This window comes from Dendrobates tinctorius, unplaced genomic scaffold (assembly GCF_039654945.1).
Source record: "Dendrobates tinctorius isolate UK_male_01 unplaced genomic scaffold, ASM3965494v1 ptg000228l, whole genome shotgun sequence".
NCBI lineage: Eukaryota > Metazoa > Chordata > Amphibia > Anura > Dendrobatidae > Dendrobates > Dendrobates tinctorius.
This window is the reverse complement of record NW_027361895.1, coordinates 2,626,634-2,643,338: the sequence shown is the minus strand read 5'-3', so window position 1 is coordinate 2,643,338 and position 16,705 is coordinate 2,626,634. Positions and strand designations below refer to the sequence as shown.

At 41.4% G+C, this 16,705-nt stretch overlaps 1 protein-coding gene across 3 annotated transcripts in view; it reads right to left on the bottom strand.

Annotated features, from left to right (window-relative positions):
• ANGPTL6 (angiopoietin like 6) overlaps window positions 1-16,705 on the bottom strand; it is a 33,480-nt gene that overhangs the window by 2,157 nt on the left and 14,618 nt on the right. Inside the window, exons 1-3 of one of the 3 annotated variants that reach the window (XM_073555695.1) lie at window positions 15,326-15,416; window positions 5,608-6,238; window positions 109-280 (exon numbers count right to left, since the gene is read on the bottom strand). In XM_073555695.1, the coding sequence (XP_073411796.1) occupies window positions 109-280; window positions 5,608-6,238; window positions 15,326-15,357 (835 nt within the window). In that variant the 5' untranslated portion in view covers window positions 15,358-15,416. Of the gene's footprint in view, window positions 1-108; window positions 281-5,607; window positions 6,239-14,428; window positions 14,523-15,325; window positions 15,417-16,705 lie in introns of those variants that run through there. The other 2 variants (XM_073555697.1, XM_073555696.1) reach the window with 2 other exon arrangements.

Here is a 16,705-nt window from a genome sequence, read left to right as displayed (position 1 = left end):
CAATGAAATTATTACATTTTGGCTACTTATATTTCATATCATTGCATTGTATTTTATGTATTTGATGTTCATCCCATTAGTGACTTTTTGACAATATAAATGAGGCACCTTCTGATTTGGAGGACTCGGTTTTGCTATTCGGGGCTTTGGAGGTTGTCTTGGTTGCTGGGGTTGGGAGTACTTTCTTGTTTACAGTTTCATCTTTCTCCTCCCCATCAGTGTCACGATTTTGTTTCTTCTTCCCTTCTGAGGAGTTGCTGGAGGCCCCACTATTTGATGCCTGGAAAAATAAATGACCTGATATTTAAAGTCCATTTTACCTTAAAACAAAGATAAAAGTCATTCATTTGTCATCTTTCGTGACGTTACTCCAACAATACCTTGACCAGAGATGCTTGGTGGCAACAACTAAAGGCAAAGAGTAGGCCTACATGGTTATCCCCTTGTCTTTACGAGTCTATGAAGAATGAATACTTTCCTCTTGTTCTTACTACCCAACTGCGTCGTCTAAATAAGAGTCAAAATGAATATAGACAAGGCTAAATACAAAAAGCTACTGGGAACCATATTGGGCAGCACAGTGGCTCAGTAGTGAGCATTGTACCTTAGCTGGTCCGGAGCTTTATGTTTGATCCGACTATGGACATCAGCATGGAATTTGTATGTTCTCCACGTGTTTGCTTTAATTTCTCTGGGTTTTGCCGATTCCTCCTACTTACCAAAATATACTGATTAGTCAACTGAAGATCAATCAATTTTGCTGCAATTTGTTTGAGACATAGCAATGAGATTGTGAGTCTCAGTGGTGGGCCGAAACTGATTTGAGTAATGACAATCTCTGGGCTCTGCTGTGGAATCGGGTGGTTTTGAATAAACAAAAGAAAACATTGTAATAGTAGCAATCACCAGTTACAGCCGAGAACAATGTTCGAGAAAAGAGATCCAGCTGATGGGACACATCTACAACACCAGCCTATGGGAGAACTGGTGCCCTTTACCTACCCATTCCTTCTCCACCTGGTGGAATGTGTATCAGACGGACATCATTTTACCGAGAGGAGGTTCTTGCCATAAATTTCTTTACAATATTGTTTACACCCTTGTCCATTTTAATACAATAGTTGGAAAATAATGGTGTCCAATTCAATCATAAAATAAATTCTGGGGAGAAAAAAGTTTCCTTTTATGATTGCTCATATAGAGTCACACAAATTCCTCAGTTAGTTCTTCACTAGCCACCATCGTATTAAAGCAGTGTCAAAATTTAGTCCAGGGTATAACATCACATGGTTCATGTGGAATACAGTACCTTCACATCCTCACAATCCTATCGCAATATTATGGGCTGATTCTACTCTGTGACTTGTCTACATACAGCTCTGGCAAAAATTAAGAGACCGCTGCAAAATTTTCAGTTTGTCTGATTTTTCTCTTTATAGGTATACACTGTGTTCCAAATTATTATGCAAATTAGATTTAAGTGTCATAAAGATGTAATTTTTTGTTTATCAAATAAACTCATAGATGGTATTGTGTATCAGGGCTCTTTGGATCACTGAAATCAATCTCAAATGCCTGTGATAATTAGTTTGCCAGGTGAGCCCAATTAAAGGAAAGCTACTTAAGAATGATGTTCCACATTATTAAGCAGGGCACAGGTTTCAAAGAATTTAGGAAATAAAAAGGATCTCTCTGCTGCTGAAAAGCATCAAATAGTGCAATGCCTTGGTCAAGAGATGAAAACATTAGATATTTCCCAAACACTTAAACGTGATCATTGCACTGTTAAGAGATTTGTGGTTGATTCTGAGCACAGACATGTTTGTGCTGATAAAGGCAGAATGAGGAAGGTTTCTGCCAGGCAAGTTCATTGGATTAAGAGAGTGGCTGCTAAAAAGCCATTACAAACCAACAAACAGATATTTAAAGCTGCTGGTGCCTCTGGAGTCCCTCAAACCTCAAGGTGTAGGATCCTTCAAAGGCTTGCTGTGGTGCATAAATCTACTATTCGGCCACCCCTAAACAGTGTTCACAAGCAGAAATGGTTGCAGTGGGCCCAGACATACATGAAGACTAATTTTCAAACAGTGTTGTTTACTGATGAGTGTCGAGCAACCCTGGAATGGTCCAGATGGATGGAGTAGTGGATGGTGGGTGGATGGCCACTATGTCCCAACAAGGCTGCGACGTCAGCAAGGAGGTGGAGGAGTCATGTTTTGGGCCGGAATCATGGGGAAACAGCTGGTAGGTCCCTTTAAGGTTCCTGAAGGTGTGAAAATGATCTCTGCAAAGTATATAGAGTTTCTGACTGACAGCTGTCTTCCATGGTATAAAAAGCAGAAACGTGCCTTCAGGAGCAAAATCATCTTCATGCATGACAATGCACCATCTCATGCTGCAAAGAATACCTCTGAGTCATTGACTGCTATGGGCATAAAAGGAGATAAACTCATGGTGTGGCCACCATCTTCCCCTGACCTCAACCCTATAGAGAACCTTTGGAGTATCATCAAGCAAAAGATCTATGAGGGTGGGAGGCAGTTCACATCCAAACAGCAGCTCTGGGAGGCTATTCTGACTTCATGCAAAGAAATCCAAGCAGAAACTCTCCAAAAACTCCCAAGTTCAATGGATGCAAGAATTGTGAAGGTGATATCAAAGAAGGGTTCCTATGTTAACATGTAACTTGGCCTGTTAAGCTATTTAGCTCCAAAATATCCTTTCTGTTCAGTGAATGTGACCTCCTAATGCTGCAAATTCCACAAATGAGCATTTTCAGTTCTTTAAAACATATCAAATGTTTAGAAATTCTACTGTGCGTAATAATTTGGAACAGTGCAATTTGAGTTTTTATTCATTTTGGAGATTATACTGTTATTATTGGGAGGTTTCTTCAACAAAATTTGATGTATACTCTAACCGGTGATGACTTTTATTAGACTGGCTGTCATTTGTACCGACTATTTAGGAAAATCAGAGAAAAATATCATTTGCATAATAATTTGGAACACAGTGTATTTTTGAGTAAAATGTAAATTGCTCTTACATTCTATAAACTACTGACAACATGTCTTCGAATTTCCAAGCACTAAATTTTGTACTTATTTTCAGAAAATGAGAAATGGTCAAAATAGCAAAAAAATGCAGTGCTTGCAGACCTCAAATAATGCTAAGAAAACAAGTTCATAATTATTTAGAAACAACAGTACTAATGTTTTAACTCAGGAAGAATTCAGAAATCAATATTTTGTGGAATAACCATGATTTTTAATCACAGCTTTCATGCATCTTGGCATGCTTTCCACCAGTCTTTCACACTGCTTTTGGGTGACCTCAGAGGCGTATCTAGGCTTTCTGGCACCCGGGGCAAGAATTTGGTTCGGCACCCCCCCAAGTACATATGCGACTTGCACACTTAGCCATGTACCCACGAGCTGCTCTCCCTAATGCTCTCAATGTTCAGTAAAAAACTGAAAGCAGGAAGAGAAGCTCGTCACAGGACCATAACTATGAAAATCGCATATGAGTGAAGTGTCCATGTGATGATTACTAGAACCTGCAGAGCTGAATCCTGACATTGCAGCTTCTGAATTCTCACAATGAATGCACTGCACACTTTTAGGATTCTCCCTTGCCGATATACAGTCATGTCAGCACAAGTATGTGATTTATATACCTCTGGCTACATTCCGACTAGACGTGCCCGGCCTCGCTCCGTTCACTTTCATTGAGTGAGGCCACACACATCTAGTCAGCATGTGACCCGACTGCGCCCCCCTGCTCCCTGCGCCCGGGGCAACTGCCCCGGCTGCCCCCCCTGGATACGCCTCTGGGTGACCTTATGCCACTCCTGAAAAATGGATCTATGCCATTGATCTTATGCCACTCCTGGTACAAAAATTTAAGCAGTTCTTCGTTTGATGGCTTGTGACTATCCATCTTCCTCTTGATTACATTCCAGAGATTTTCAGTGGGGTCTAGATCTGGAGATTGGCCTGGCCATGACAGGGATTTGATATGGTAGTCCTTCATCCACACATTGATTGACCTAGCCGTGTGGCATGGTGCATTGTCCTGCTGGAAAAACAAGTCCTCGGAGTTGGGGAACGTTGCCTGAGCAGAAGGAATCAACTGATTTTCCAGGATAACCTTGTATGCGGCTTGATTCATAAGTCCTTTGCACAGATTAACCTGCCCAATTCCCCAGATCATCACGGATCCTCCACCAAATTTCACAGTGGTTGCAAGACACTGTGGCTTGTACGCCTCTCCAGGTCTCTTTCTAACCATTAGACGACCAAGTGTTGGGCAAAGCTGAAAATTAGACTAATCAGAGAAGATTACCTTACTCCAGTCCTCTATAGTCCAATCCTTTTGGTCTTTGGCAAACTTCAGCCTGGCTCTCCTTTGCTTCTCATTGATGAAAGGCTTTTTTCTAGCTGTACATGACTTGAGCCCTGCCTCTAGGAGCCTGTTACGAACTGTTCTTGCCATGCATTTCACCCCAGCTGCCATCTGCCATTCCTTTTGTAGGTCACTTGATGTCATCCTGCAGTTGCTGAGTGACATTCGAATAAGATGACAGTCATCCCGGTCAGTGGAGAGTTGTTTTCTCCCTCTACCGGTCTGTAGCTTTGTTGCTCCCAATGTCTGCTGCTTGACCTTGTTGTAATGGACTGTCATCTTAGAATTTTTAAGGATGGAGGCAACATGAGGCTCACTGTATTCCTCTGCTACTAAAGCCAGAATTAAGCCCTTCTTTTCCTCACACAAGACTTTTCAACTCCTTTGGCATGGTTAAAAATTATTTTTTCATTCCTATTACTTTTGGGATATTACTAGCACTTGTTTTGCCATCAAGCTTGTCCTATTGCAAGAGGAGTGTGAACACCACAGCAGGGTTTTTATACTTTCCATCATTAAATGAGATTTGGTTCATGTGATCACCTAATCAGAAGCACATTAAGTAGAATGAGGTGTACTCTGGTTGGAATTGAACTGACACTGGAATGGAATGGCTGTCAGACATGTAGAGAAGCTGATTTTTATAAAACTGTGCAGTGGTCTCTTAATTTTTGCCAGAGCTGTATATAGTCAGTTTGCCCTCAACCCAATTTTTTTTTTTATCTAGTGGCATCTTCTGATTCTGTTATAACAAATTATTCTCAATTTGGCCCTCTTGCCTCATGCAGTCTACCTTCTCTTTCTTTTCCGCTTTCACTCTCTTCCTTTCTTTTGAAAAAATAAAAAATTCCAGGGTTGGATTTGTACAATGGGTCTAGACTCTGAGATGATTTAAGGTTCCTCCCTGCCATACCCAGAACTGAGAGGTCTAATGGCATAATTCAGAGCATCTGTATTGGGGCCCAGAAGCTTTATTAGGACCCCCAACTGTGTATAACACTGGTGTCTTGACTAGGATTCAACTGCTACATCTGCCCCTATAGCTATGCCGTTCATATAATCTAACCAGATTTCTGTATTTTATAAAGCTCTACCTGTACAACATCATGTTTTTAATACCCATAGGTACAAAGATGTGTCAGTCCAAGGCCATGTTCCCTAAGTATAACTCTATATATTACTGATCGTAGATGGCGACCTTACCTGGTCTGCTTGACGTCGACCAAAGATTTGTAGACATTGCTCTTCTAAACGCGCAATTATCAGACTCTGGTTGTTGACTAGTGACGTTAGAAAGTTGTACTTTTCCTGTAGATCTTGGTACTTTATAGCCAAAGAGAGGACTTCAGAGTTGGCATTGGTTGCTTTATCCTCTCCCTGAAATAATTCTTTTGAGTTATTCTTTTTCTGAAGGACTTCATGGAGTAACTGCACATGCAGGTGACTGAGACGGGATCCCATATTCCTGCCTTCTCTTCGCAGATGGTCCACTTCATTGGCTACCTCATGGTCTACATCTACCAGCCTTTTAATTTTCTCGATCTCCGTTTGTTGACGACTAAGTTCCTCTTTTAACTCCTCAACTTCACTTCTGTTAACTCCAAAAACATCGGGGAACTTAGTTGTGCTAATGCAAACAGCTCCAGTGATTTTCTGCTGTGGCACCACAAATGTGTAGGTGCATTTACCTTGACCTCCATTGTTCAGGTTGACATATTCGCTGGATAGCTGTGGTTGGCAGAAGCTGAGCAGCAGGGTTACCCATAAGACTGAATAGAAGCTCATTGTAAAATTATCTTGGATAATCCCAGGTCCAAACCTCACCATATACGTCCTGGAATGGAAAACAGAGTAGTTACAGTCATAATTAATGGTCATTTCCAGTGTGCCATACCATACTTTGCCATTTTCAGAAAGCATGGGTAAATTAATGTTAATTTTAAGGAGTTGTCAGTCAAGCAGGAAAAGGGTGTCATGGGTGGAAATAGAGCTGGAGTGACAGAGGCTTCAAATATACCATAGTCCCTCAGTCTCATTTCCATATCAATTTAAACACTGATTTCTCAGTAATGAATGAACTGACCAGACATTTAAAGGTATTACTGGACTTGTCTGTGAAAGCTACAAACGCATAACTCGTATAAATAGTTTGGGGAGTTAAATCCTGCTGACAGCTTCCCTTGGATGTTTCCAATTTATTTGCTAGGTCAAACTCTTACCAATGCTGAACATTCAAGTAGTCTGAAGGTGGACTACCTGGGTTGGTCTTTGGGTTCCAATAAACCTTAGATCGTTCGTTCAACCAACACCTAACTCTCCAAAATGTTCCATACTCCGCCTTCATGTGTTTTTAATAGCGAGAGTACAGTAAGTTGCTGCCAGGCACCACTGCTACCATCTTACCACCCAGGAGGATGAAAATATCAAACATTTCAACTTCTCACACTTGAGAAGGTCGGACGGTCCCGCCAAAATCTTCTGGTTTGGCCGACATTAAGCTTATGTGCATGGGAATCTACAGAGGGGCAATCACAACTATAAGGGTCACCATTGGCCCTGAACACACACACTTGGTCGCCAAATCTAAGGAATGGCAGCTTCATTCCCTAGTTTATTGGTTGGGCAGCGTTATTTAGTAAAGTACCAATTCTATATGGGCACTGTATGGATTATTTATTTGTAGATGGGACAATTGTATTGCTTGGCCACTAAATATGGTTCATGATTAGGAGGAGCTGCCATTAATAGAAGGTGTTGAGCTGGGAATTATTCAACCTAATACCACCAAAAAGTCTCAGAAAGCTCCTGAATAATAACAAAAATCGAAAGGGAATTTCAACTTTGTGACAGCAACTTCTAATTTTGGAAACAATAAGTTTGTCAAAGCACCATCCCTATTAGTATTCTCTGAAGAATATTATGCCCTGACCTGTAATAGCACAGGAATAAGCAAATACGTAAAGAATTACCACGCTTCTGAAGCTGCAATGTAAGCTGTAATACCGGGCATCACTGCAAAAATGGATAAGAAAGATTTGCCCATACAATGCGTGCTGAGAAGTAGCAGAAGAATTGGAATATGAAATATGGAGTGTAAATATCTACATGGTCTGAGATGAGGAATAATAGTAAAACATTGTGGCTCAAATATGGCAACTGTAATACTGAAAAAATATAGCCTAAATGAATTGGAAAGAAAAAATAAAGTTCGAGGAAAATATATAAATGTGTAAATAAATAGCAGCGCCATGTAGCAGCGAGAAAGTATTAGTTGTGGTCAGTACTGACATACGGCGCACAGATAGCGGCAGTAAATGACATTAAAATTGGTCACGTGAAATGCAACAACTCAAAGTCCGTTAATCGCCAAGTTGAAAGGTGTAAGACGAGCTGCAGACCCCCGTATGCATAACACCATGAATAAGTGGAAGATTAATTATTGGTGAGGCTAAGTCCAACTGTGAGTCTGGTGCTCCTTGCATAATACTTAGATTTAGACTGATATCACAGGTGTGCAAAAAAAAAAATTTTCAAGAGCTGTTTTGGTTATTCCACATAATCTTTATGTTTTTTGAGTGCGCTGAATCTGAAAATGACCTCCGTTTTGTCATAGGACATCACGTTTTTTGACAATTTAAGTAACTATGTTAAATAAGACAATACCTCAAAATAAATGAAAATAGACTCATAAAATTAATTTTTTATTACAAATGTTTCATGAAAATCATTTTTTTAACTGCAATGAGCCCACTAACACACAGTAAAATTGATTCTTCTTCCCTGTGAGGCTTCTCTTGGTACATTTACGCTTGTGAGTAGCATCTGTAATGTCTCTCTGAAGCGTCCAACAGTAGTCTGCCATCATTGTAATGCTCCATCTTCCCTGGTATCTTCTTTCCATCTCTTTAATGTCCTGGTGGAATTGTTCACCTTGCTCTTCACTCACAGCTCCCAAATTTTCAGGAAAGTTGTCAAGGTGGGAATGGAGGAAATGCACTTTCAAACTCATCAGGCAACCTAAAGCTTGAAATGCTTTCAGCATTCGTCTGACGATTTTTTTTGTAGTCAGAGTCTTTGTTATTGCCTAAAAATCTCTCTACGACCTCTTTAAATGCAATCCACCCTTCTTTTTGAGGATGCGTCATGGTATTGATAAACTCTTGATCAGCTATAAGCCTTCTAATGTCTGGTTCGATGAACACACCTTCCTTCAATTTTGCCTCCGAGAGGCCTGGGAAACTTGGTGAACAAGTATTTGAAGCATTCTCCATCTTTTGGAAGTGATTTTACGAATTGCTTCATCAATCCCAATTTGATGTGCAGAGGTGGTAGAAGAACTTTATGGGGAGAAACCAAAGTTTCTCGGAGGACATTTTTTTCACCAACTGTGAGCACCCTTGGCTGCCAATTCTTGGTCCAGTGATTTTGTCGGTCTCGACTGTCCCATAGACACAGAAAACAAGGGTATTTGATATACCCAGCTTGTTGCCCGAGCAGCATGCACAAGACTTTCAAGTCCCCGCACACTTGCCAACCGTGGTCTTCATATTTAAGTTTTCGAAGAACCAATTCCAAGTTCTCGTAGGTTTCCTTGAGGTGTACAGAATGACCTACAGGGATGGAAGCATAAAAACTGCCGTTGTGGTGTAAAACTGCTTTGAGACTTCTTTTTGAAGAATCTATAAAAAGACGCCATTGCGCTGAATCATATTGGATTTTGAATTGACCCATCAAACCTTCGACATCGATGCAATAAACCAACTTATCTTCCTGGGCAAAGTAAGGAACGAACTCGTCTTCATGATGTCTGAACCATGAAAAAGACACTCCTGGCAACAATAAATTCTTGCTTTTGAGCCTTGATCCGAGTAACTCAGCGGCATCTTTGGGAAGATTCAAGTCTCTTACCAAATCATTCATCTCCTCCTGGGAAAACAATTTTGGTCTTGTATCCTCTTCAAAGTCAGAACTTGATTCATCATCTGCTTCAGGTATGACTCCACCTTCATCGGAGCTAGTTATCTCTTCCAAAGTAGCAGGGGCCTTGGGTACTGGTATATCTGTGCCATGGGGGATGGGACGAATTGCTGAATGAATATTGGGGTATGAAATGGAATGCTTCCATTTTGAATTATTCCCTTTCACATCGCATGAACAAAAGTAACAATCATCACTATGGTTCTTTTGCTCGGAAAGCTTTTTTCTTACCCTTGAACTAATTTCGGAGGTCCTCAACACACCGTTTGCACACTTTATGAGGCGCCCAAGCTTTATCTTGATCTCCAAGCTTTAGTCCGAAATATGCGAAGTATACTTTTTTCACAAAGTCTGTAATATTCAGCTGTTGCTTCAACACTGTATATTCACCACAAATGTAACAGAAACTGTCAGGCGAATTAATACACTTCCGCTGAGCCATAATGCTAATTTTGGGAAACACGGTTGAATATGACGAGCTAACACGAACTGAGATTAAAAAGTGTGAACAGGCGAGAACCAATATAAAACAATTGAAACAAGCCCGGGCATGTCAGAGCCCGCTCGTTCAGCTTGCAACATGTTGATGCTGGTTTCATTAGCTCACTCTGCAAGTTCTTTTCTTTGAAAGTTATATTTTTTTGGCATTGTATATCTTCAATGTATTGATGTGAATTAATTAATAGTAATTTTGACTTTCAAAACCCTAAGATAAAAAAAAAACAAATTGAGAAAAATGTACTAAGTTTGAAGATAATTTTGCTTTTTGTGGCAAATCCTGACGTACAGGATTTTTTTCAATATTTTTTTTCGTTTTCAGCACACCAAAATACATGGAAATTAGATGAAAATAATCAAACAGCTTTTTAGTTGCAGACCTGTGTATTCAGTTTATTTTCATAATTTATTTTTACACAGGAGTAAATTCCAGACTGGACCAGCCTCAGTGTTTTCTATATAGACATTTCAAAACTGTTTGCTATGACACCACATCAAAGATTGGTACATGGAATGGGACTAGGGGAAAATATGTGTATCTGGGTTAACAAGTGGCTTAGCTATAGGAGAATAAGGGTGATTAGTAATGGAACAGTGGGGTATCACAGGGGTCAGTATTGGGCCCTCTTCTTTTTAACATATTTATTAATTACCTTGTAGGGGGCATAGAGAGTAGAATTACCATATTTGCAGAAGATACTAAACTCTGCAGGGAAATCAACACAGAAGATTTTTTAATATGGGATTTATGTAAGTTGGAGGCTTGGGTGAGAAATCGCAATTCAATGTAGATAATATATGTAAGGTCATGCACTTGGGCAGAGGAAATAAAGTATATAATTGTGTACTTAATTGTAAAACACTGAATAAAATTCTGAAAAAGACTTTGGTGAATGGCAAACTCATCTTTAGAGACCAGTGTCAGGCAGCTGCTGCCAAGGCTAATAAAATAATGGGATGTATTAATAGATACTTATCACAAGAACATAGTTTTGCCTCTACATAAGTCACTAGCGCGGCGACACTTAGATACTGGGTACAAATTTGATCTCCAGTGTATAAGAAGACGTAGCTGATCTAGAGCGAGGTGCAGAGATAGGCATCTTAGGTTATTAAGGGAATGGGTGACTGCAGGAACAAGACAGGTTATCAGACTTTGGGTTATTCAGTTTGGAAAAAAAATAAGGCTTAGGGGCGATCTTATTACAATGAACAAATATATGAGGAGATATTACAGAGATCTGTATAATGAGCTTTTTACACCTAGGCCTGTGACGGGGACAAGAGTGCATCCTCTATGTCTAGAAGAAAGAAGGTAATAATCACAGATTCAGATTCTTTACTGTAAGAGCAGTGAGACTATGGATTCTTTACTGTAAGAGCAGTGGCACATTAGTATATGGGAGGGGGAAAACTTTTCAAGATGGGTGGTGACCATGGTGGCCATTTTGAAGTCGGCCATTTTGGATCCAACTTTATTTTTTCCAGTGGGAAGAGGGTCATGTGACATCAAACTTATTGAGAATTTCAGAAGAAAAACAATGGGGTGCTTAGTTTTAACGTAACTTTATTCTTTCATGAGTTATTTACAAGTTTATGACCACTTATAAAATGTAATAATAATCGATAACTTGGGGCGCTGTGTGAGGGACACAAAAGCAGCAAATAAAAAGACAATACCACCTCTTTGTCCAAACAGTAAAATAGTAATTGTAAATATATAAATATTTGCGCTAAAAAATATGTCCTGTAATCCAAAACAAACACCCTAAAATTTATCATACACTGCCCATAAAAAATAATAAGCAAGTGGTTTAAAATGTAGAACAATGTTGTGCCTGGAAAAACAAACTATGGATAATACTAAAATTAACCAAATCAACCAAACAAATACCTTTTAGCAGCTAAAACCATGTTCAGACGGTACTCTGTAGTCCCAATTCAGCGCTGAGCACACAGGGTAACTGCTCCCGCAGTATTCACTAGATGCCAAAGGTCCTTGTGCTGAAAAAATGTCCAGCCTTCATCCAAATGAAAGTGGAAGTAAACGAAATTAATAGCAAAGGTTAGGAGATGGAGTTCCTCTAATGTGGTGGCAGGTGAAGGACGATGTCCCGGCCGGTGACAGTCATCCTCCTTATCAGCGTGCTCACACCATGGCATAGCGGCAGACGCGCCGTGTGAAAGCTGAAAGCCGGCAAGGAACAGCACCTTGTGTGACGTCACAATCACGTGATAGGTCACGTGATCGGCTAAGGAGCGCTAGAAGGACCCAATTTCCTACGCGTTTCGGAAGACTACTGCTTCCTTCATCAGGGATGGTCCTTGTTACAGAGATGGCGCTTAAATACCTGACCCACATGCAGAGGAATATTAAATGTTTAAAGCAAATAATTCTATTTCGCTATTTAGTCCATTTGGCATTAAAGCATTCATTTTAAATATCCATTCACTTTCTTCATTCGACATCTAGTGAATACTGCGGGAGCAGTTACCCTGTGTGCTCAGCGCTGAATTGGGACTACAGAGTACCGTCTGAACATGGTTTTAGCTGCTAAAAGGTATTTGTTTGGTTGAATTGGTTAATTTTAGAATTATCCGTAGTTTAGTTTTTCCAGGCACAACATTGTTCTACATTTTAAACACTTGCTTATTATTTTTTAGGGGCAGTGTATGATAAATTTTAGGGTGTTTGTTTTGGATTACAGGACATATTTTTTAGCGCAAATATTTATATATTTACACTTATAAAAAGTGTTCAAAGTGTGGCCCATGGTGTTGGTTGTCAATGCAACCCTCTTCTCCCACTCTTGACACACTGATAGCAACACCGCAGAAGAAATGCTAGCACAGGCTTCCAGTATCCGTTGTTTCAGATGCTGCACATCTCGTATCTTCACAGCTTAGACAATTGCCTTCAGATGACCCCAAAGATAAAAGTCTAAGGGGGTCAGATCAGGAGACCTTGGTGGGCATTCAAGTGGCCCACGACGATTAATCCACTTTTCAGGAAACTGCTCATGTAGGAATGCTCGGACCAGACACCCATAATGGATGGTATGGTGTGGTATATGGGGTACAAAGATAGTGGGGCCATTCATCAATGGAAACCTCAATGACATGGGATATCTGAAATTGCTACATGATGATGTGTTGCCCTCTTTATGCACTGAAGTTGGCACGTTCCCTGAGTTTTTCCAGCAAGATGGTGCACCACCACATTATGGGTGTCAGGTCCGAGCATTCCTACAAGGAATCTGACCCCCTTAGACTAGCATTTCTTCTGCGGTGTTGCTATCAGTGTGTCAAGAGTGGGAGAAGAGGATTGCTTTGACAGTGACCTTCCCATAGGAAAAAATAAAGTTGGATCCAAAATGGCCGACTTCAAAATGGCCGCCATGGTCACCTCCCATCTTGAAAAGTTTTCCCCCTCCCATATACTAATGTGCCACAAACAGGAAGTTGATATCACCAACCATTCCCATTTTATTTAGGTGTACCCATATAAATGGCCCACCCTGTATATTACAGGTTACGGGCACCAGATTTTGTGATGGGATGTTGATCCAGGGAACTAGTCTCATTGCCATATGTGGAATCGGGAAGGATTTTTTCCCCTAATAAGCACTGATGCCCAGTATCACAGTTGATATTGCAGCTTCTTAAGCTCATTCATTCTCTACATATTTTCTGTATTTCATGTATTAAATGCACATTTTTGTATGCACTGTTCTGACACAGAGATAGATGGCTGAATTAGGGGTTTGGTTTCTAGGAATGAAAAGTTTTATATAAAAGGTGCAATAATCAGTATAGAACATTCTTTAATATTTCATTCTGGGTTTTTTTTCTAGAAGGAATATATTATCATAACCACTTTCAAAACCAAATTACTTCTCATGGAAGTCCAGTCATTGTGTAATCTTATTACTGTGCTATTACAGGTCATGATCATGACTTAAAATTTAGTTTAGTAATAAATTAAATTTCACCCCAATCAATGTGTCACGACACTGCTGTCGGGTGACCCGGGACCAGGGGTTCCTTCTCTGTCCCTGACACTAGGGGGCACCCTAGCTCCTATGGCAGTGTTTCTCAACTCCAATCCTCAAGACCCACCAACAGGTCATGTTTTCAGGATTTCCTTAGTATTGCACAGGTGATGGCATTAATGCTTGAGCAGGTGTTGAAATTATCCCCTGTGTAATACTAAGGATATCCTGAAAACTAGACCTGTTGGTGGGTCTTGAGGACTGGAGTTGAGAAACGCTGTCCTACGGAATACTTCTGAAGGTGAAGATGTCAGGGCCTCCACTCTTGCTTTATCTCCTGTGATAGCCCTCCGGCCTCCGTCTGTTCTCTATTCCCACCCAGGGAAGAGGGGCTCTGCTGTGCACCTTAGTACACCAACCCGACAAACAAGGCAACACAAAGAAGGGTTAACAGAAAACTCCAGGCATACAAAATATTCACTCATATATAACAGGGGAATGCAGTGGGGCATGGAGGTAGGAGAAAAAAAACAAAATATAGAAGGATAAGGAATTACCTCGCATACAAACCAAGCCACAGTCACTAATAACTCCTCCAACTCTCCTTCTTATCTGAACTCTTCTCCCACCGTTAGCCATGCAGCAATAAAGCTAGCTCTGACAAGGTTTTGTAACAGAGCCCAGATTATAAAGGGGAAAGGAGTGGCTAACCGAGCACAGCTGTGAGCATAGGGATTTCCAACATGGCCGATTAACCCCTGTTCTGCCAGAAGGAATAAACACCATTAAAATGAAGGAGAAGTGCTTCTCAGCACCGGAATAGAAGTAATCAGACGCTGAGGTTTTTTGGCTCCACACTGTCGCGGTAACCCCGTGACACAGTGTAGCACATGGTACATGGACAGTGGTAAATTTCCCATAGAGGACAATTGGGTTAAATTCTGGTTGGTGATTATCCTCCTAAGGAGAACGGTTTAGAGCATTCAAAAGGATGTTTGATTACCTTGGACTATGAGGATATTTTTCACCCTATGTTCAAATTGGGTCTATTGATCCATTTGGTAACACCCCAATCTGTGTACTACGTGGTGTAAAAACTGTGGTTAACGTACTAAGAAGGACGCTTGGAAGAAGTGATGTCAAAAGGATGTTCGATAGCTTCGCCCTATTTGAGTATATTAGCCTTATGTCTGAATTAGAACCCTAGACTATTTGAAATCATCCCCTATTGGTGGGATAGAGTGGCGTCCTTAGGAGCATAATTGGCAATAGTGTCCTCTATAGGAAGTTCAGTCATCTTGACCAATTTGAGTTTATTAACCTCATGTCCCGGTTTGGACCATAAATCAATTGAATACCATCCCAATCGGTGGGATATACGAAGAAGTGTCTGTCATGTCCGCCATGTCTGTTATGCCGCAAGTTGCCTGGAGCAGTGTGCACGCGCGCCTTACCTCATGGCTGCACACTGTTGCTGGGTAACCATCCGTCTCTGTCTGACTCTGCAATCCACTGTATTCCTGGAAACCTGTCTGACTCTGCAATCCGCTGAATTCCTGGAAACCCCTGATCATGTGACCTTTCCTATGTTTCAGCCCTGCTCTAGTTCTGCAATCCGCTGTATTCCTGGAAACCCCTGATCATGTGACCTTTCCTATGTTCCAGCCCTGCTCTGGTTCTGCAATCCACTGTATTCCTGGAAACCCCTGATCATGTGACCTTTCCTATGTTCCAGCCCTGTTCTAGTTCTGCAATCCGCTGTATTCCTAGAAACCCCTGATCATGTGACCTTTCCAATGTTCCAGCCCTGCTCTGGTTCTGCAATCCGCTGTATTCCTGGAACTCCTGATCATGTGACCTGCTCTATGGTTCTCAAAGAAAGAAGGTCGCACTCTGCGAGATAATAGTGAAGATTTATTGACACATAATTACATGTCACGTCGGGGATGTGATAACAAGAGTGTCAAGTGTCAGCCACTTGACACTCTTGTTATCACATCCCCGACGTGACATGTAATTATGTGTCAATAAATCTTCACTATTATCTCGCAGAGTGCGACCTTCTTTCTTTGGAAACCACAAGTGATTTGTTATGAGGTCAAGCACCCGGGAATCCTCTATGTGAGCTCACCGCCTGCTGCAAGCCACGGATCCTAGCACGGTAACAGCGGTGCCGCCCGCTTCTTTTTTATTGCTCTATGGTTCTACCCAGGCTGTTCTAGCGATGCTCTCTATGATCCTGGAGGATTTGAACCCAAAGTCCCTCCCTGGTCGACCCGGTAGTACTGGTGCTATGGGGCTATATCAGACTGCCCCTCCCTATGGTCAGCGCCTGATTATTGTATTGCTTCCCTGCATGGCTGCTTGGTCTGCTGGGTCGCTCCCTGTATTCTGTGCCCCTGCACTCTGCCCTGTCGTGCGTCTATGCACACGCTCCGTGCTTATACTCTGCCTCTTGTCTCGTGCCATGTCTTGTGTTGTCTCTCGTGCCATGTTTGTCCTGCTTTGCTTTGCCTTGTAGCACTTTTGCTGTTCTCGTCTTTGCCTGTTTCTGCCATGTCTTGCCTTCGCTATGCTCTGCTGGGACCAGACGGACGGCTCAGGGGGACACTATGTGCGAGTGTCTGACAACAAGGACAAGCACGAAGCAAGACAAGACGTAAGTTCAAGGTACTGTATCTTCATTAAGAACTTCAGGATAACATTCAGTGCAAACGTGAGAACAAGCAAACACGTGCGAGGTGCGTGCGTGGGCACGCCAAGGTCCATAGCATGGTATGTGCCAGGAGGCACGCCTGGGTACAGGCAAAAGCACAATGGCATCGGAATCCAGA